This window comes from Pelodiscus sinensis, chromosome 6 (assembly GCF_052426305.1).
Source record: "Pelodiscus sinensis isolate ZL-2025 chromosome 6, ASM5242630v1, whole genome shotgun sequence".
NCBI lineage: Eukaryota > Metazoa > Chordata > Testudines > Trionychidae > Pelodiscus > Pelodiscus sinensis.
The window spans coordinates 118,168,152-118,190,596 of NC_143057.1; the positions used below are offsets into that span (position 1 = coordinate 118,168,152).

Here is a 22,445-nt window from a genome sequence, read left to right on the forward strand (position 1 = left end):
AATCAACGAGTGCCGTGGCCCTCGCGCGGATCACGCTCTCCGTCGCGAGGACTCCACCACGGCGTTTCTCGCCGATTGGGTGGCAGGCGCGCCAATCGCTTGGCTGGGCGGGACGTAGCCTTCGTTTAGCCATTCGCCGCCCGCTCTCCTCACAACTGACCCAAGGCAGAGCCAATCAGGGGGGGGCTCGCGGCGTGCGCCGCCTCGCCTTCGTTAACCAATGGCGGGCGGAGTGGGCGGCGGCAAAGAGGAAGCCAGCGAGAGGGAGAGGAGGAGGAGGTGGTAGCGGCGTAGCTAGGCGAAGAGGTTGGTCTCTGGGCGGCTTTGGCATCGGCCGGGCCGGCCAGTCCCGGCGGGTGCTGCCTGTGTGTGGGGGGAGGGATACGCGCCGGCCTAGGCAGCGCCCCCCCCCCCTTTGTTGTGGGAGGCGGTGGCTGTGGGGGAGGCTCGCGTGAGGGGGGGCGAGGTTTGGGGCGGAGGCTCAGGCCGGCGGGGAGTGGGGGGTTGGTGCTGGGCCCGAGTCTCTCGCCTCTTCCCTAGTGGGGTGAGCGGCCGGGTCAGGGCTGCTCACCCTCCCGGCTTGGCCGGGAGTCTCCCGGAATCAGCACCAGTCTCCCGGGGACGGGGGGGAAAGCGACCCTGGAGGCTGTGATGGGGCGTTCCACGACAGTGGCGTGACATCCCCTTTTTGGGGGTGCGGGGGGGGGGGGTCGCCTGGAATAGCTTCAGTGGGGTTGGCAGTCCTAGGCTGGGCCCTGCTCTCAGGATATCAATAGGAGGGGTGGCTGGGTGGGCCCGTGGCAGCTTCTCTCTGGGGACCGATGTGGGGTTAGAGGTGGGCGTATTACTACTTCGCTGCCCACCCCACCCTCCTTTGGAAAAACTCGATCTTAGACTTTCCCGAAGAGCTTCACACAGATTAAAAGTGGAAAACTACTGCCTGAGAGAGAGCCAGTATTGTCTAAAATTGTGAGCTGAAAATAGGGGGAGGGAAAGTGATTCAGCCTTAACTTCAGTGAGTGTTCCTAGGGGGTTAACCCTCCCTCACCTGTTGGCAGCCAGTGACTGCTCATCCTCTTCATTCTCCTGTAACTGAACTGTATGGATGTAAGCAAGCATCATACCCAGTGGGTGCTATAATTGATGCACTGTAATGACTGCAAATAGCGATTGTTTTAGCAATTTTGCAAAACTTTCACTTGTAGTGCTGTGTGTAGCATATGTGTGAGGAAAAACAGCTGAGTGAATTCATTAGTTCATAGTCTGTAGGACGGTTGTTTGAGATCCAGTTTCAAATGTAGAATACCTTGTTTTCAGTTCATGTTGGCTTGTGAAGCAGGAGAGTACCATGGTTGTAGCTTTTAGAAAAGAGTTAACAGTTAAGAGCTGCTTTTAACTGCAGCCAAATTCTGTTTCTGTTCTGTGGATGACTGGAAACTCTTAAACTCCCCTCAGTGAGTGCTGAGATGTACATATCACTCATGCAATTTATTTCAGATTATAGTAAGCAGTTCCTGAGTATACAAATAATGAAGATATATTTTGTATCAAAAAGCTTACAGTAAGATAAGCCAGTTAGATTTTTGCATTTGTTTAGTGTATCTTTAAAATCTTAAACTTCTGCCTTCTTAACAAAATAGGCTGCAGTGAGGACAGCTTGATTATACTGCCAACTGTTTAAAATTGACAGACTGTTAATTGTGGGGTGGTTATAGTAGCAAATTTAGCAAAATGCACGTTTTTTTGCTTTGCACGTGTAAAGTAAAAATGAGAAACTTTCCATCCAATAAGATTCCAGTTTGTAATGATTTGTAGGCTTTCCTTCACATATTTTTGTTTCTCCTCTCAAGTTGTATTTAGCTCTTTAGCTTTTCAGTGTATCTTAACATGTTACTTTCACAAAATTATCTGCCTTTAAGTATCAAGGGAGGTAAAAAAATCAGTTGGAGACATTACTCTGCTTATCTTAAACTGTGAAGCTTGCTATCTTGGTGTTAACTTCATCATGAGGTTACCTCCAGTGGCTCTGCAATTTAAAAATGCAGTGGGGTCAGGGGATAGGCTGCCTGGCTCTTACTGCCTTTTAAAGTTGCTGTGGGGTTTGGTCCTAGTGAGAGCCTGGACTGAGCGGGGCTGCCTTTTCCTGGCTGGCTTCTACTGAATTCGGCAGGCAACCCTGCTTAGTCGCTGCTAGTCCAGGATCTGGGAGTAACCCGCTGCGGATGTCAATGGTTAACTGGTGGACATCACGCTTATTGGGCGATGCTTATCAGTTACCAGTTAACCAGTGGCCCAGCAAGGCCAGAGCAGCTCCTGCCTGTCCAGAGCAGCCCGTTTAAGTGATTAACCAGTTAAATGGTATGTTTCACTGATTAAATGCTGTTTTACATCCCTACTTGGAAGTGCAGATCAAAAATGGTGTGCTGAAATTTAAACTGAGTTGTCTTGTCCTCTCTATCAAGAATTAAAGATGTTGTATGTCAAATTTATAGTAGGAATAATCAATTCTAGCAAAGTTTATAAGGTCATAGGGTAATTGAAAAGCTTACATTTGTAAGAGTTCAGTTCTGTCTAAATTGACGTCTTTCTTTTCTTTCTAACTCCAACCTCCCCAACACCCGCTTTGTTGATTTAATTTGCTCATACAAAGAGAATTTCCAAAGTAAAGGCCCTGCTGGATCTTTTTCAATCCTCTTATGTCAGCTCGATCTTTCCAAAGTGCTGAGCACCTGTAGTTACCATTGAATTTAATTGGAGCTTACAAATGTTCAGTATTGCTGAAAGTTTGAGAGATGTAAACTTTTCTCATCTCTTATCAAAAGAAAGGCTTGAACAAACCTTGCAACATGTCTGAAGGGTGATGAGTTTGAGCGCTGTACCAGAGGGAGAAGAGATTTCCAAATTCTTTCTAAAAACAGTACAGGATAAAACTTGAGTTATTGTACAAATATTTTAGGTTTTCAGATGTATTAACACTGTCTTAATGGGCTGTATATGTAAATTCTCTAATTGAAAGCATCCATTTATAGGACTGAGTTGCTAAGTGAGTTGTAAATTCTGCTTTTCTGATTGGATGTAATGACTTGTCAACTGTGCTTAGAGGCAAACAATACCTAAGCTTACTTTGCCAAAATATTTGTAACTGTTAATTTGTTAAACAGAATTGCTGCAGGTCATGTGATGGGATTAGCGTGTGGTGGTGGGTTTTTTTTTTTCAGTAGTACCAAGAGTACAGACAGTCCTGTGTTCAGTACTCCTTGCTAGAAGAAACTGAGTAAGCATAGGTAGTAATTCTGAAAGTTGAAAAGCGCTGCTTTCTTTGACACATCCCTGGAAAAAGTACCCTACATAAGCTAAGGTTTTATTCCTTTTTGATGTTTTACTATGGTTTATTGATAACTGACAGTAACACTGATTATACTGTGTCCTACAACAGCTGGCAATTAAGGGATTTTTTTTCTTGCTATCTGAACAGGTTCAGCTTAACCTGGAACATAACACTCTAATGGCTGAAGACTTAAGTTTAGGGTAGTGTGTGTTGGTGGGGAGGACTTTTTCTCTTTTATAAGATAAATCATAAACTTCATTACTTTCTCTGTATCCTGTAACTAGATGTTAGAACGTGTCTTGCATGTTCACTTGATTACTCCTGAAATTTTTCATTGGTTACACTCGAGCATGTAGGCATGACTATGCTTTCACATCTGTAATAGCTGCTTGCGTTTCTAATATATTTAGAATGAAGATATCAAGTGTTACAAGAATTTGGCTCATAGAATGGGTGATAAGGAAAACAAGCTGTCTTGATTTTCAAAGAAACAGTAACAAGACAGGGATGTCTTGAACCCCACATAGAGTGGAGAGTTTAACTCAGGGATGGGCAATAATTTTTGGTGGGGACCACTCCAAGACTTTGGTAAATGGTTAAGGACTGCATTTTTCTGTGGAGAGGGTGTGGCGTATAGGATGGAGGCTGGGTACAGAAGGGCACAGGGAGTAAGGGACAGGGGTGCAGTGGATAGTGTGGGGTCTGAAAGGCTGTTTGGGTGAAGGAGGGGATTGTGACCTGGTGCAGGGTCTGGTAGGGTGCTTGGGTGCAAGAGAGGATTCTGGCCTGGGGGAGGGGTGTAGGATGGGCTACTGCATCTGGGAAGGAGTTGTGACTTGGTGCACAGGGCTTGGATGGTCACCTGGGGGAGGGTGTTGAAGTGTGGGAGGGGCAGGGATTGCCAGGGGCAGGCTCTGGCTGGGAGGCACTTAGCTAAGCATCTTCCAACCTGCAGCACCCCCAAGGCATGCCAGGCTCACTGACTGTTGCACCCTCAGGCAGCTTGAAAATACAGGCTGTTCCCCAATCCAGAGTTGACAGCTACCTGGATGGAAGAGGCTTATGCTGCACCCTCTTCTCTTCCCCTGTTCCCCCCCCCCCCAAGACGCGCCCCCCTTCCCCCGCGCCTCCAGGCCAATCTCTCATCTCCGATTGGCTGGCTGTTTCCAGCCAATAGGAGCAGAGAGTGGCTGATGTCAGTTTTTTATTGGCCGGCTCTTTCTGGCTAATAGGTGCTGAGGATTGGGCTGGGGGTGAGGAAATCACTGGAAGCTTCCCCCATCCTGCAGAGCAGAGAAACATAGGGACTGCACTTCAAACTGCAGCAGCTATATGCCAGAGGATCCTGGCAGGGTGGTCCTTGGCCCAGATCCAGCCCTTGGGCTGTATTTTGCCCAGCCCTTGCTTAACTTTGACACTTTTTAAGGCTTTAGAGGCATGTACGTATTACATAAGTTTGCAGCATGTCAGGAAGATCAAGATATTAATGAAGAATGTCTTTGAAGAGATATAGTAGGGTTGAGATTGACTTGCCACAGTAGTTTCCTGAGGCACCAATTAGAGCTGCAACCCACAATGTGCCAGGAGATCTGGCACAGGAGTATTTGCTTTGGGTCCTTGGTCAAGTCACTTAAGCCAAAAGTATAGTTGGACCATCTCTTAACAGGAAATGCAGAATGTGCTTCGAGACTTTCACAGGAGTTACAGAAGTCCAATGTTTCTAATAATAAACAAGTTTTTGGGAGGTATAGTTAATGCTCCATTGTATAAGAATTAGGGATGTAATAGTGTATCCAGTTAAATGAATAATACTCCTGTCTACATGTATACTCCCCCTCCCAGATGCTTCTCTCTCCCCTCTCCCAGCTCTGCAAGAGAATTTTTTTTCGTGGGCTGGCTAGCTGGGACTGAGCCAGCCTACCTGCCTGCCTACTCCTTAGGTACTTTCAGGCAGAGCCACTTGCATCCCTACCCAGTAAGTGAGTAGTTGACTACCCGATAAACATAGGCTTATTGGGTAGTCAAGTGGCTACTCAATTAGTTGCTTCTCCCAGTATGCAGCAAGGGGGTGGGCAAGCAGCAGGAGCCAGCTTGCCAGTTCTCCCCAGCACAGTGTGGGTGCGTCTAGACTGGCAAGATTTGCACAAAAGCGCCTGCTTTTGCACAAAAACTTGCCAGCTGTCTACATTGGCTGCTGGCTTGAATTTGCGCAAGAGCACTGACGTTCTACTGTAAGTATTCAGTGCTTCTTGCGCAAATACTTGGACGCTCTGGCTCAGAGATAAGCCCTCTTGTGCAAGAATACTTGCACAATAGGGCCAGCGTAGACAGGCACCTTAATTTTTTGCGCAAGAAAGCCCGATGGCTAAAATGGCCATTGAAGCTTTCCTGCGCAAAAGCACGTCTATACTGGGCACAGATGCTTTTGCGCAAAAGCATCCGTGCCAATCTAGATGCTGTTTTGCAGAAATACTTTTAACGGAAAAGTTTTTCCGTTAAAAGTATTTCTGCAAAATCATGCCAGTCTAGATGCAGCCCCTTTGTGGTGCTGGGTAGAGATGTTAAGAATTGGTTACTTAACTAATTGAGCAGCCAATGGAAATTTCATCTGCTAGTTGATGGGGTGGGGGAGGAGAGATTGCTCCTGCTGTGGCTCTGCACTTTAGCCTTGTTTCTTTTTTCTTGGCCCTTCCAGTCTGGGAGCACTGTTAAACAATAAAGGAGCAGCTGAATAAGTAGGGAGGGCTGGCTGCTTACTCGGCTCCCCAGACCTCAGTCGCCAGCCCTGTCCATTTCCCCTTTACCTTGCAAGCTCTGTGGGGAAAAAATCCCTATTGAGAGAACCAGGCAGAGAAGCGACAAGGAGTCCTGTGGCACCTTATAGACTAACTGAAGTGTAGGAGCATAAGCTTTCGTGGGCAAAGACCCACTTCGTCAGATGCATGTCAGGTCTTGCCCACGAAGTGGGTCTTTGCCCACGAAAGCTTATGCTCCTACACTTCAGTTAGTCTATAAGGTGCCACAGGACTCCTCGTCACTTTTGCAGATTCAGACTAACACGGCTACCCCTCTGATACTAGGCAGAGAAGAAAGATTCGAGCTACTGTGGGCTGGGGCAGGTTGGCTCCCTTTGCCTGTTCCTCTTTTGTCACGCTGTTCCCTTCCCTCCCTGTGCTTCTCCTGGCAGGTACAAACCCAGCATCCCTGATCAGTCTTGGTGGTGGTGGTGGTGAGATACTGACCCACTGGACTTGCAAATCTGCCACTCATGGCTTGCTTGCTGCCTGTAACTTCTGAACTGTAACCACCTACTTCTGTGCAAACTTTGCTGTGAGCAAGCCTGGGGGAGCAAACAGTGGGGGGGTCGGCTTGTTTCCAACACGGGCAAACAAACTGACCTGTGTGGATTTGGTTATCCAGGTGCAGTCAGTAACTGAAAAATTGCAGCAAGTGTGAGGAACCGAAGAAAGCCCTTCACTTGCCAGACTGAGGGGGAAGATCAGGCTATTCATTCTGAGGATGTAGGTTTCCTCGGGATGCCCAGGCCTGGCTTCTAATTCAGTTCATTCTAATTTGCATTATGATATTCTGCATGCATGTTTAAAATAGAGCAACTTTGGGAAACTGATGCTGGGGCCACTTTGCATGACAATCTGCTTCTCCCCACCAAGCCTGTGGGAGCTGGAAGGAAAGTTGGGCACTGTTCAATGCAGCCATTAATAAAAACTACATGGGGGTGGCAGAGGCAGGAGGAGACAGCCCTCTGAGAGCAGCCAGACACCTGAGAGCTAGCCAGGTGCTAGAGAAGGGGAAGGATGCAGAGGGGAAGATGATGGGTGAGAGAATGCCTGGGGTGGAGTGCTTTGGGGTGCCTAGCTAGGGTGCAGGGACCAAACCTGCATTGCATGGTCCCCTCCATGCTGTGTGGCTAGCTGCACGGGTGCAAAGATGTGGGCAGCATAGAGCTTGTAACCTCACTCCTGGTGTAACTTATATTGAGCCTGTGCTTATTGACTGGCATGCCTTCTCCCCACTGCAGTTATGCTGCCTGAACCTGGGGAATAAACATCCTGGGGACATGGGGCGGCAGCACCACAGAGACTGTGCTGGGGGGAACTGGCTTTTAAGCTGTCTTTTCCAGCACTGGCTCCTGCTTTTCTCCCTTTTGCTGCCTCTGATCTAGGAAGGAAGACAGCAAGGGGGGAAGGGAAGTGAGTAGTTGACTTGAGTATTGATAAACCTAAACACTTGACTACTTGCTTGCATCCCTAGTGTGAGGTGGAGAGGGGCAGAGAAGGCATAGAAGCAGTGGTGCCAGGTGTGGCACAAGCTGGGGCTGAATCCCACTGTGGCTCTGCATGTCCAATGTAGTAAGAGCATGGCAGGCTCTTATTACATTTGAAGTGCAGCACTGCAGTGGAAGTGCCCCCATGGACTACATTGCATTGGCTACTTGATTAGTTAATTAACCAAGACTTAACATCCCTGTTACTGGGTAATCAAGGAAAAGTGTCATCTACATGGTTAGTGAATTACACAATATAATATCCCTAATAGGAATGCAAAATTCACACTTAAACATGGGCAGTTGCAAGTGCCACCAAAACAGAATCATTCCTTTAAGGTTAACTGTAAGTAAAACTGCCTTCAGAGCTGGAGGGGACCCTGCCTTAACCTTCATCAGCTGATGTAAAAGCTGAGCAGGGTTCTGGGGCTGTGCCCATTAACTATCCAGATGGTGCTGCTAACCAGATGGTGCTTGTTGGGAGGAGAGCAGCTTTAGGGACACTCCCCATTGCTGACCTAATTGGCTCAAGAGCTGAACTGGGGCTGGAACTAAGAGGGGAGGATGTGAAGCTGTTACACCTGCCCAGAATGTGAGGACAGGGGGAGGGAGCTGAAGTTTTTGCTTAGAACATCAGTCTGTCCTTGCATGTGTAGTTGCTGTTCAAAACCTATTTAGCCAGGCTGAGCTTTTCCTGATGCCATGAATTAGTGTTGTATTGGCTCATGCTCACTTCACCTCTCCTTTATTGCATATGTGAACTAGGGATTTAAAAAGGTGTTTAATTAGGTAACTGTGTAATAGGAATGTTGAAATGTGTGTAACTGTGCAACTCAGCAGTAATGTAGTTACATGCGGGGCGGCATTCAGCTCCTGCTTGTCCCCCTGTGCTGCTGCCTCTGTATCAGAGATAGTAGCATAGGACAGCAGGCAGCTTCCCAAGAGCCAGTGTGGGCCAGGAGCTGACTTATGTGCGGGAAGCCAGCTCAAACCAGGAGCCTGTGTATAACCATAAATGTTAACCAGTGTGCTCAGGCTCATTGGTTAACCATGTACATGTTTACACTTTCACATCCTTACTGTTTAACCGCTAAGATTTTTTTTAGTGGTTACATTTGCTGCAGCCTCTGCCGTATAAAATCCAATTCTCCATGTGCACCAGCCACCTTTGTGCTTCTGCCTCTGATACAGAGGCAGGGAGTGGGCAGAGCAGACTTCTGCCCTTTGTGTAACCACTGAAATTTTCAGCAATTACATGGTTACTTAATTACAGGCATTTTAACATCTCTCCCTCGAATGTTGCATTATCTAGTAGTGCTTCTCTCACTGACAGTTACTACAGATCTTGAGGCCAGAGTAGCTGAATTGATTTAGACTTGGTTACATTAGAATAGTTCTCAGCCTTTTCAGACTACTGTATCCCTTTCAGAGGTCTAATTTGTATTGTATACCCAACCTTAAGTGAGTTGAAACTACTTGCTTACAAAATCAGACAGAAGAACACAAGTGTCAGAGCACTATTACTCAAGTTGTTTACTTTCTCACTTTTTACCACAAAACTTACCATTACATGGTAAAAATGAGGTAATTTTATTAATAAACACTTTCTAGACATTCAGGTATTTACAGCCATTGTCCTAAAGGTCTTTTGCATGTCAGCTATAGGTGTCCCTCTTCATCTTCTGTGATTGGTTGTTGCCAGGTCCTTGACTTTAACACCTGTATAATTATACATCCGCACAACAGAATAAACTGAAGTTTAGAATAGCAGACTTGACTTCAAACTTGTGATATAGAAGTACCACAGTTAGCAGCTTTTAGTCTGCACTGTTAATTCATGTACACATTAGAAAGCTGCTAGATAAAACTAGCTTGAACACTACTTTCAAGATGGATAATTTACCTCGAGTAGGCAAACTCCTGGTAACTTGGTTTTACAGCAGATAGCCTTGAGGAATGCTTGTTACTGCGGAAGCATGCAGAGTGTTTCTAGGTCTTGCCTATGCAGGAACATGGTCTTTTATCCTTACATTGTAATTTCCTGGCTGTCTACACTGCAAAGGAATACTCAGACTCAACAACGACCCTGAGTCATTTGAGTTGGGCTCACAGCGCTTGGGCACTGGAGCTAAAAATGACAGTGTAAATGGTATCCGAGGCAGGGGCCAATGCTCACATAAAAGCTGTCTCCTCGTGTGCACCAGCACCTGTGGAGCCACCTTCCCTCACCCTCTGGGCATGCAAAATTGTACCCACTGAAATTTTCAGCCGGTACATGTTTACCAAAACAAATGTTAACATCCCTAGTTAAAAATAGCTCTGTCTTCTAAGGCTGAAGCATGAGCTCTGAAACACATCAAGGGGGAAGTATCTCAGCACCTGGACTGCAGTATTATGCAGGTCATTAGTTGCATTTTTCAATCAACTGTGAAATGGTTGAGTTTTAGATGTGTGGACATAAGTGAGATTCTTTGGAGAGAAGCTTTATGAAATTTTCTTGGAGGTGGGGAACCTTCATTGTTTTGAACTGCTGACCCTCAGAAAAATCAGATGGGGGGGGGGGAAGCATATGTAAGAAAAACAAATAAAATAAAGTAACCTGACCTGAAGCGGTCCCTGACCGAGGAGAGACATTTCCCTCACATGCCAGAGTCTTGAGGAGCCCATGCTAGTAGATTTTTTTTTTTTTTGTGCTCCAGTCCTGTGGGGGGCAAAGGGGGGGAGGTTTGCTGGAGCACCAGTGCAGGCCCCCTAATGCTGGGGAGAGCCCTAAGCCTCAGGGGCTGGATCTGGCCCTCAGGCCTTAGGTTCCCCGCCCAGGCTTAGGGTGGTAGTTGGAGCATTGCACTTCGAGGTGGGGTGAGTAGTTGAAAGTGATGCCTAGATCATGAGCAAATGACAGACTGACATCAACAGTGACTGTATAGAATGAGACTGCATTAAAAGGAAATATCAGACCTTCTATTTTAAATCATATTTAAGATGACAACAGGACTTCAAGGAGAGAGAGTGCTGACAAGGGATTGGCAGTGGATTGGCATATAGCACGCAGGGCAATATCTGGGGAGGTGATGCAGGGCCTGAGAACCCTCAACCTTTTCCTGCTCCTGATCCCTTGTTTCCGGAGTGACACCAGGAGCCAGCAGAGTGCGGCTGGTTATGCTGCCACTGATCCCAGGTCCCCCTGAAGCACAAGGCACCCCAATGCATTGGACCCGGGGATCTCCCCGAAGCATCCAGTGGACAGGATGGTGGGGGTAGTAGACTTGAATAATTAGCATAATAAACATTATTATGTATGTGGCTTGATGAGAGTACTCAGCAGGGTGAATTGTGAAGTGGCAGTGATCTAGAACAGAGCCCTATGGATTCCACGTGAACCAATGTAAAAGGGAACAGAATAAAACTTATAGTTGAGTTTTTGCCAGAATAATCATCAGCACAGTATGGGATCTGCATCCATATTGTTACTTTTATTTGCATCGGTTTTCCAGACACAGTTGTGCAATTCTTTACTTGTGGCTTCTTGCTTGGAATGTGAGTGAGTGATCCAAATAGGAATTAAACGTAACTTTTGGAGAATGACATATAAGATATCTGGATCAGAATTTGATGGCTCTATTCCAGAATTTGCAGAACTTTTGTCGATAACCATACTTCGAATTCCTTTGAACATTTTAACATATCAGAAGGGGAATTTCTGAAAGCTTGGTCTCAGCCAAAAGATGACTTTTTTATTTTTAAATTTGCAGACTTTCAGCCATTTTGATGGTAGTAAATATACTTCCCCCCCCCCCCCTTTACTGCAAGTTCCTTGTTTGCATCCCTCCTATCAGAGTTGAGTTCTGTGATGTAAGACTTCATGTGTTGACCTCTGCTTTGTGGTGTATTTGCTGAATTTGAGGGAGAGTATAACTTTAAAGATGTTGGTTGAGTATATTAAAAATGATTTTAAATCAGGATCTGTTTTAATGCTCATGCCCTACTTTTGTCACACTTCTGTGCTTTGTATAAAAAACAAGGCAGGTCACAGATGGAATAACTTGCAAGTAGGGATGTGAAAGTGGTGTAACTGTTGTACATGGTTAACTGATGAGCCTGGGCACTCATGTGCATGATTACACGTAGCCCCCTGATCCCTGTATCAGCATTTGGGGGGGGGGGGAAGGTGTGGGGAGGCAGGAGCCAACTTGAATGCTGGCTCCCTGCATGTACGGGCTCCCAAGAAGATAACTCCACGCACACGCTAAATGCATTAACATGCCTACTTACAAGTAGACAAACTGTTTTACTGAAACACCAGGAGGCTGCATCCCTGCTCACTGCACTCATCAACATCCCCTGTTGGAGGGTGGAGGGGAGAATAGGCAATCCTGGCTCCCTGGACACCTCCCCCCCCCCCCCCCCCCCCCCCCCCCGCCCAGTACTTTCTCCCAATGCAGGTTCCACCGCTGGCACAATAGATCAGCTGTTTTAAAACACCAGCAGTGCCCGCCATGTGGTGTCTGCTGAAGCTTCATCAAGCCTCTGTGCAGTGGCTTAGGAGGCTGGGATTGTGACGAAATGGGGGTGCTGTCTGCTCTGTGACCCAGGGTCCCCCTGAACTGTGGGAGATTCTCACTGACTCTCCCAAATGTGTATTAACCCAGGCTCAGCCTCCCAGGGAGGGAGACAAAGGAAGGAGGGTGGAGACCAACACCTGGCTGGGGGACAGGGCTGTAAGAGGGTTTTTAGTTTTCTGTCTGGTATCATGGAGGAAGCAGCCTAAGCAATGATCTGAGATTTTAGGGGCCCAGTCTCCCCTATCTCAAGGGGGGCTGAGGCATCCTAGGCCTGCCCTGTAACCAGATGACACCTATGCTGTGCTGTATCCTGGAGAAGCAATAAACTCCCTTCATTCTACTGGCTGGCAGAGTCTGTGCCACTACGGGGGTGCAGGAGCCGGGGGAACCCTGATGTGCTGCCACAGGGGTGTACCCCAGCCCTCCTGCCCCCCTGTATGGGTCCTGCCACGGCACCTCCCCCATGTGAATCCCACTTGCAGGCACCCCAATCAGCTGTTTTTTAAAATGGCAGCTGCCCTCCCATGTGGTGGCTGCTGGAGCTTCAGTCAACCACTGTACAGTTGTTCAGAGGGCCAGGGTGTACCCCAGTACCCACCCTGATCATGGGCTTCACCGCCACCTGCCCACTCACCATGTGGTCCTTCCCCCTTTCCACACAAGCCCAGCAGCAGCTTACTTGTAAAGTGTAAGGAAGGTGAGGGCTTCTGTTGAGGCATTAGCCATATTTATATCTCTTTTGAGCTTATGGCTCATGAGCCATAGGTTGCCGACCCCATTATGGGGTTAGTAGCAGGGAGGAAGGAGGCTCGGTGGCTGAGAGGGGAAGGGCTGTGGGACACAGTGATGTGCTGACATCACTCTGTCTTCCTGCAGGGAAGAACTTTTTTATAGGTCTAGTAAGACAACTGAGCTCTGACCTAATACAGTTTCTTGATCCTGTGATAGCATTGCTCTACAAATGATATATCTTGATGGCAAACACTGCGGTAATGGTTACCCATTTCAAAAAGGATGTTTCAAAGTTGGGGAAAGCTTCCTAGAAGAGCAACAAGAATGATTAGGGACCTGGAAAACTTTTTATGAAGAGATGGAACATACTGGGTTTGTTGCCTTATGGGCCCATAAGAGCATGTAGATAGTGAACAAACTACCTACCTTCAATTCAGTCCTGTTATGTAACATAAGAACAAGGGGACATTTGAGTGACCTTGAAAGGGAGGTACATTGGTTTAAATCAAAGCAATAAAAATTGATTTTGATTTAAATCTGCAAGCAAGAAACCTTGATGAAAATTGTTGATTTCAGTCTCATTTTGCATGTGTACTATTGTATTTTCCCTAAAGCGTGGTATTGATTTGCAGCTGAATACAGCCATCATGCTTAAGGAGAGAGAGTATTGGGTAATGGGGACAATACACACATAGATTTAACTTATTTTTTTCAGATTATTAACTTTTTAAATAAATAGTGAATGGTTTGTTTTTTTTATTGTGGCTTGTCAGGCTCTACTTCTGTGGTGTCCAATCAGTTCTGAAGCAAACTAACCACACTCAACCAGCCAAATCAAAATGCTAGCCACGTGTCTGATAACAGTAACGCTCAAATATATGGAAAAAACCCTTAAACATTATTTAATGTAGCATATTAAAGTTTATCAAAGCTATGGTTTGCATAGCTAGCTAACTGGCATAACAAGAGATGTAGCTAGTGAATTGAACAGATGGTTTATGGTGGTCATGTTCTAGTTAATCTTACCATCACACCAATTTTTATGCATATGTTGGAGGGGGAAAACAAGATTTCCTGTCTTTTTAAGATCCCTATTGGCTTCTTAACTTTGAACAAATTAGTCATTGAATTGAACCAGTTGAATAAACTGAAATGAAGAGTTTCTCCTAGCACCTTCAGTAGAATCTATACTTGGCAAAAAAGCTATATTAGTACTTCCACAAGCTTTAGTTCCTGGTGCTTAGCCTGTAACTCCCAGCAATTCAGTGGTTTTACTTCAGCAGTGAACATGTTCAATATTATCTGTCTAGTACATTCAGGCATCAACTTGAATTGTCAGCAGTATTCCCTCTAAGCTGCCTGACAGCACAGCTTTAATCAGCCCCACCTAGTCAGCTCTGTGCTCTGGAGTCCTGTGCTTCTGAGTGGGTGGGGCTGGCTAATCACCTGTAAAGCTGTGCTGCCCTGTGGCTTAGAGGGAACACAGTTTCCTTTGTTTAATGGGTTTTAAAAAGTCTGTATTTAGTTCAAACACAGGTCATTTGTACCATATACTCTTACTCAAGCTGCTGAAAGATGGTAAATTTAAAAATGTTCAAAGGAAATTTCATAAAATTTGTAAATACACTGGAACTCCCTACTGATTGGAGCCATATTTGAATGTCAGTTAGATACGTCTTGAAATGAATATAATACCTCATGCTTCAAAGTTTAACACTATTAAGTGTTTAGAATGTGACCATCATGGGAGTCAGATGATCCATTATGGTTCGACACATCATTATGGACAACCTGAATATTGCCCACTCTGCTGCCACAGCCATCCAGGAGCTCATGCATCCACAATCTTTCTCTGACCACTTCATAGATAGGGGGTGGTAGCCATACCTCCCCACTTTTCCTTCCATGGCTCAGCAGTCTGAACATGAGGAAGGTAAATTATCTGAAATGGAAGAGCAGCCACCAGATAATTCACCGACTGATAACTCTTCGTTATCGCCTGTGAAGCAGTTATCCCTGGTGATCAATCTCCCCCAGATGACTTGAAGCAGTTTCAGGATCTGTTTCTCCTGACTAGCAGCTACTCTTACAGTTAACTGAGGTGCAAGAAAAACATTGACTTCTTAAAAACCTTCAGCCCTCACAGCAGGCTGCTGATGAGATTTGGCAGACCCCAGCATCAGTGCCTCCAACCAACCAGCATGCAGATGAAGTACTTTGTCCCTCCAAAGGGAATTGACTTTGTTTTCCCATCCACGACCTAACTCGTTAGAGATAGACCCTGCTCAACAAAGATCCAAGCTTCCACACTATAAAACACCACTGTGGATAAGGAGAACAAGCGCATGGATCTCTTCAGCAGAAAACTTTACTCTTCGTCGACCCTGCTTCTCTGTATAGCTAACTATGCAGTGCTGCTGTCAAACAACAATTTTGATAATTATACCAAGCTCACTACCTGCTAGACTCAGAGGCCAATACTGAAATTCATTATACAAGAAGGGTAGGCTTTGTCAAGGATGGCCCTTCAAATAGCTTTGGATATGGTCAATATAGCAGCTCAAGCTATGGCAACATGGCTAGTTATGAGAGCCTACAATCCGCCGGGATCCCTCACAAGCTATAAACGAAAGTGGAGGATCTCCTTTTAGTAAGCAAAAGCTGTTTGCTGAAAAGACCGATGAGGTCTTGCATTCGAGTAAAGGCTTGAATGACCTCCACAGCTTTCCTTCAGGGAATCCCCCTCAGAGACATTTGCCAAGTGGCTATATGTTCCACCAATGACACCTTTATGACACATTACGCTATCTCTCAGGCTCAAGTTAAGGAAACTACTGTGGCTTCTACTGTGATCAAGTCATGAGTCTGAGGTTCAACTTCTATGTGCTCTTGAGTACTGCTACAGTCACCAACAGTGGAGCACCCTCTGGCACATTACTCAGAGGAGAGAGTTACTCACCTGTGCAGTAACGACTGTTCTTAGACATGTGTGCCTGTGGGTGTTCCGCAACCCACCCTCCTCCCCACTTCGAAGCTTGTTGTTGTATCTTTCAGATATCCAGGTGGACTCGAGGTACTGGCAGGGCTGGACCCCACACATGAAGGTGCGAACGGCACGAGGCGTGAGCTGCACATGTATGGTCCAGCTGACTTCTGCTGATGACTCTAATCTGCAGTGCTGGGATGTCCCGATACCAACAGTGGAGCACCCATGGGGACACACATCTTGAACAGTTGTTACTGCACAGGTGAGCAACTTCCTCTTCCCACCTCTGATGGGCATGCCCAGTGTATTTGTTATTTGGGGCAAGATCATTCTCCAAAGAGCGGTTAACATTGTAAGAAGCTCTCTGCAAGGTTTTTGAAAGCAAAAGCGCTGCAGTTACAACACCTCACAATGGAGAAGGTCGAGAGGCCAGCCTTGGAACCAGTATCCCAGGCCTCTCTAACCCATACCCCACCAACACAGCTTCTGACCAAGTGTCATGTGCACCAAGGGATCCTCCTGCCAAGAAAACAGCTAAGAGAAAGCATACCTCACCCTCTACAGACAGGCCACCCAAAATGTTGTTCTCCTCAGCTGAAGTCTTCCTCAACCCCCAAGGTACAGGGTTTAGGGGATGTTCAGGCACCAGGGAAGTCTAGTACAGACAAACCCCAAGGGGCAGTGTCCTCAAGATATACAACCTGCGGTTTCAGTACTGAAGCCAAAGACAGCCCCTGCGCGGTGGGTACCAGCTGAGACCATCAGTATCCAAATCACCACATCAGGCTAAGGGCCGACTGGAACCACTGGTACAGATGTCGATCAAGTCAGTTCTGGCACTGATCACATTGAAGGCACAGGGTGATACGGCACTGCAATGAATTCAGCCTTCCACACTAGTGGCACTGGTCTTGCCTCCTCCAAGGCCATTTACCACTCGAGCTGACGTTCGTGTGGGTACTAATGCTACACCTACTCTGGGGGGCCCAGGCAAACTGGATACATCATCAAGCTTGGCCCCTCTCTTCTCCACTGATAATGAGGATGAGGAAGAAATCTCCTTTTCCCCACGACAGTTGTTCCTGAAGCCATCCTCACAGTTGCAGCAACAGCAGAGCCGACCCTGATTCCCTCCCTCCCCACTTCCATCCCTGACAAGGTTGTGGGATCCCTGGAGCTCCCTGAAAGCTCAAACACCAGCACCTCAATTGACAGCAGTAGCAAGACCTCAGGCAGTGTCTCCTAAGCCATCTGCATCCACCAGATCCAACATTACACAGGAGGTGATAGAAGATCTGGAGGGGACACAAGAGGAAGACACCTTGCCTTCTCCACATATATCATTGTCTTCTGACAAGTCAATAATGCTGCCACTGCCAACAGTGGGCAACAAGTCTTTTCAAGAGTGGCTGATTCCCTCAACATGTCCCTGGTTGAGGTTTGAGGTTCAGCGCAAGTTGATGGACATTTTACAGGTTTCCCCATAGTCTACAATAGCCTTGCTGGTCAACGATGCCATGCTGGACCCTTCAAAGATTTTGTAGCAAACACCAGTCTTATTTCCCCACCCTGAAAAAGGACTGACAGGTAGTAGTACTATGTTCCTTTCCTAGAGGCTGAATTATTGTTTACAAACTCTCTCATGGATGCAGCCCATACCAAGGGCAAGCAGACCCAATATAAATCCACTCCTTATGACAAAGAATGGAAGAAACTAGACATTTTTGGGTAGGAAATGATACTCCTCAGCATCTCTCCAGATCAGGTTAGCGAATTATTCAGCATTACTAGCAAAACACACATACCACCATTTTGAGGAGACTAAAACCTTTATTGCTCAGTTAGCTGCCTGAGGACTAAAATCTTCATTCAAGTTTAGCATAGATGGAGTTCTCATAGGAAAAACAACACTGCAAGCATGATCTGCTCCCCAAGATCTTTGGCCACATCAGTCGTCATGTGTTGGGTCTCCTGGCTGCACCTCTCTGGATTCCTGAGGGACGTGCAGAACACTGAGGACCTACCCTTCGAGGGACAGAAGCTTTGTTTCTGCCACCATAGACACTTCACTGCATTTGCTCAAGGACTCGCATGCTACATGCCCAAGGTTTTTAATGTATGTTCCTCAGCCCGAAAAGAAATTGAACTGCCTCTACACACCGCATAGCAGAGCATCATCGTACTCCTCCCAGAATAGTTATGACATCAGCAGAGGCAACAGAAGTGGAGGCAGCCTCAGGAGCAACCCGCCACGTCCCAGGCTATGTCTACACTGCGGATTTGTTGCACAAGAAGCTTTTTGTGGAAGAGATCTTCTGCAAAAACGTCTTAAGCAAAAGCTCGTCCACACTACAAAAGCGATGCACTTTTGTGCAAGAGTGGCCACACTCCATGGGTGCTCTTGTATAAGAAAACTCTGATTGCCATTAACAGAATGGTCAGCAGGGCACCTGTCTTTTTTCTGGCAGGCTCTTTTTGTGAAAGACACCCCTGTTGAGTGTTCACTCTCACCTTTTAGCACAAGAACTCTTGTGCACAAAAGTTATTCCTCATAGAAAGAGGTATACCTATGCCGCAAAAAACCCTATGTTCTTCTGTTCTACTGTAAACTCTTGCACAAAAACACTTGATGTGTGGCTGCTGCATGGGGTTTTATGCAAAAACCCTGTAGTGTGGACATAGCCTCAGTCCTCCAGCTGTAGGGAGATGTTTTGAACATCTGGTCGAGGGTTCAACATCATTTCCATCAGTACTGGTTCAACCTTTCTACCATGCATGGTCCAGGATTACAACAGATGGACCTTAGCAGTCATAGCAAAAGGCCTCATGCTTCCCTGCCTTACTTTTTCTCCACTCCAAACCCCTTATGCGTCCCTCTTCAGGGACCCCTCTCACAAGTCTCTGCTCCCAACAGGAGATTCACAAACTACTCCAGATGGGGGAAATAGAGCTCATACCAGCACTTCAGAGACGAAAGGGCTTTTACTTCAGGTATTTTTCTCACTCTAAAAAAGTCAAGGGGTTGGAGACCCATCCTGGACTTACACAGGCTGAACAGGTACTTAAAGGCAACAATTCAGCATAGTAACCCTAGCAAAGATAATTCTGGCTCTGGAAAAAGGCAAGTGGATGTTATGTCTCAACCTACAGGATGCTTATTTTCATACAGAAAACTTCTGACTCTCTAAAGGATCAACAATATCCATACAGAGTCCTACTCTTTGGCCTATCCTCAGTTCTCCAAGATCCTCACTCTGGCAGGAGCTCATCTAAGAATCAGGAATAGTCATTTTCCCTTACCTAGATAACTGCCTGATAGAAGTAGCTCCTACGGAACACACGGCCATTCAGTACACCGCAGAATCAATTCATTTGTTCAGCACTCAGGGCCTTCAGATGAACATGCACACTTCACACTTTACCCCATCTCACAAATTGGAGTTCATAGGCACCGTATTGGATTGTGTACAAGCTCAGGCACAACTACCTATACTAGGGTTCCACGCGTTGGCCATACTAGCAGACGGTTATGGATAGCCCTGCAGTATCTGCCAGACAGTGCCTGCAACTTCTTGGTCATATGTCTGCACATGCCATGCCTGCAGGAATGGCTTCACACATGCTTTCGGCCTCACAATCACCCTTTATGCAAACTGCTGAGTCCTAACAAGGTCAGGGAATCCCTCAAATGGTGGTTGCAGTCCAACAATCTCTGCTCGGGAGTCCCCTTTCAACAAACATCCCCATCTATGCATAACTACAGATGCTTCCCTAGAGGTTGGGATGCATGCATCAATGGCTCCAGCACCTAGGGAAGATGGACCCCTTCAGAATCAGGCTTCCGCTTCCGCATCCACATCCTAGAACCCCTGTGGTAAGATGAGCATGCAAGTACTTCTCTTAATTCAGGGAAAGTCCATGAGAGTTCTCACAGATAACACCTCTTGCATGTTTTACATAAATTGGCAAGGGTGAGGGGGGGGAAACGGGTCGTACGATCTTGGCAAGGAAGCCACAGCGCTGCAGCAGTGGAGCATTGTCAGATCAGCATATCTCCCAGGCAATCAAAAGGTCACTGCAGACCAACTGAACTGTATATTTCATCAAAAGTATGAGAGGAGATAGCGTGCGCTCCCCCCCCCCCCCCAATCTCTACATACTGTACTCCAGAGAGGGTCTTTGCAGAAATAGACTTATTCACCATATCCCACAATACCAAATGCCCCAGGTATTGCTCCAGAGCGGGGTTGGGCGAGAGTTCCATGGGAGATGCCATGATGATCAGCTGGTCTTACAATCTCCTATCCACCTCCCAACCCATGCCCCTCCTCAGAAAAGTTATACAAAAAAGAAAACTAGCCAGTGCCAGAGTAGTCACAATAGCACCTGCATGGCCCAGGAAAACCTGGTTCCCTTACCTGTCCCAACTGTCTGTCTGCTCCTCTAATTCCTCTTCCACAATGGTCAGACCTCCTATCTCAGGACTGGGTTTTCCATCCTGATGTCTAGTAGTTACATCTCAAGGCCTGGCTCCTCCAAGGCTCCTTATGCAGGACCTCACCTGTTCGGAGAATGCCATATTGTATTCTCCTTGTAACAGTTCATGAGAAGAAGAAAGGCCATTTGCAGAAATGGCACCATTTCTCTTAAGTGGGACACCCACAGAGCTCTTCAGCTTCAGACATAGCTGGTGATGGTCTTGGAGTACCTTCTTTCATTAAAGAAACAGAACCTTTCAAATTCATTGATAAAAGTCCACTTATGCTCACTAGAAATAGCCGCTGACAACATTTTTTTTTTTTTCACGGAATTTTTAAAGGGACTCTAAGATCTTTCCACCCATAAGACTGATGTTGAAATTCAAGATGGCACTCTTGTCCTTAACACCTTGACCTGCTCTGTTTGAGTGGATGGTGACATGCTCCTTGTCACCTTTCTATGAAAGTGGCTTTCTTGCTCGCTATCACGACAGCCAGAAGGGTCAGTGAGTTTGCTGCGTTTGTGGTGGATCTGCCATTCACAAACTACAAAGACAAGGTCATGCTAAGACCACACCCTAAATTTTTCTCAAAGGTAGTGTTGCAGTTCCACCTCAACGTACCTATATACTTACCTGTTTTCCACCAAAAGCCTTATCCTGATGCTAATTGAGGCACAACTCCACTCTTTGGATGTTTGGGAGATTTGTTCTATCTAGGTAAAAACAAACAGTTTAGATGCTTCTCCCTGTTTCCATAGCAGATTGCTACAAAGGGCACACGATCTTGAAACAGGCTTTCAGAATTGATAACAAATTGTATTAAAGCTTGCTATGACATCTGTAAGGTGGCACTACTGATTCATTTGCAAGCACGCTCCATGGCCTTCCTCTGTAAAATGCCCATTGTGGACGTTTGTAGGGCTGCAACATGGGCTTCTGCGCATAAGTTTACAAAACACTCTACAGTAGATACTTACACTGTGAAGCATATCAGGTTTGGGGTGGCAGTTCTCTCTGACACCCACTGGTCAGGCCCAAAGCCTATCCTTCCAGATTCTTACAGTACTGCTCTAGAGTCACCTCTAATGGAGTGTACATGGGTGTTTCTTGAAGAAAAGAGAGGCTACTCACCTTGTGCAGTAGCTGGTGTTCTTCGAGATGGGGTATTGGAGCACCCACAGGGACACCTCCCTCCCATCTCCTCTCTGCTTTGGAGTTCACATCTCTCTGTGGTAAAGAAGGAACTGAGGGACAGCTGACGGCTTGCGCACGTGTCGGCACATTTACTGCAGCATGGGTGGTGCCGCGTGTGTGTGGTGGCACCTGGGGGAAATGCTGCTAAAAAGTTCCCTTATACGCGCAAGAGCGCTAAGACACCTACAGTGGAGCACCCACAGGGACACCCCTCTCAAACTCCAGTTACTGCATAATGTGAGGAACCTCTTTTCTTAGTTTGGCCTTCTTTATTCTGCACCTAAGTGCCCAGTTCTATGGAATTTTTTTTAATGTCAAATGAGTTCAGTCTTCATTGGAGCTAGATTTCCAGTTGAATGGCTTTATCATAATCCAGGAAGGAGGTAGTTTTGCAAAATTAGTGCTATCATTTCAGATCAAGACTAGACTAATAAAGAACATTTTTCCTCTATTCTCCTAGTTTCATATACAGCCGGTCCCTGAGTTGCGAATGGTTAATTTACGACCATTCACAGTTATTACCAAAGCTGTCGTAAATGGTGGACCCAGAGTTACGAATGTGATCTGTGCTTACTAACAGCACGGTTGTGTGTAACTCTACGGGGTTCGACTTACGAACGAACTGAGTTATGACCGATTGCTTGGTCCATAACTGGTTCGTAAGTCGGGAAGAGTCTGTATACTTTTCATACAGAGTTCAGTGTGTACAAGCCAAAGTTTGAAGACCGAGTTCTCTTCAAATACATTTGTTTAACCCAGTGATGTCAGCAAAACTAGTCAATGATACTTGTGTAATTCAAATAAATTAGAAAATTATAATCTTAAGTGTTGGGAAATTGCTTTTAGTGAATATTCACTGGGTTAGAATTGTGAACAAT

At 46.3% G+C, this 22,445-nt stretch overlaps 1 protein-coding gene across 2 annotated transcripts in view; it reads left to right on the forward strand.

The window, feature by feature from the left end:
• Positions 1-227: 227 nt before the first annotated feature.
• Positions 228-22,445, forward strand: part of SMAD2 (SMAD family member 2) — an 89,848-nt gene continuing 67,630 nt past the window's right edge. The window contains exons 1-2 of one of the 2 annotated variants that reach the window (XM_075932703.2): positions 228-306; positions 15,962-16,155. In XM_075932703.2, coding sequence (XP_075788818.1) covers positions 16,119-16,155 — 37 coding nt within the window. In that variant the 5' untranslated portion in view covers positions 228-306; positions 15,962-16,118. The remainder of the gene's footprint in view (positions 307-15,961; positions 16,156-22,445) is intronic. The other variant, XM_075932702.2, reaches the window with a different exon arrangement.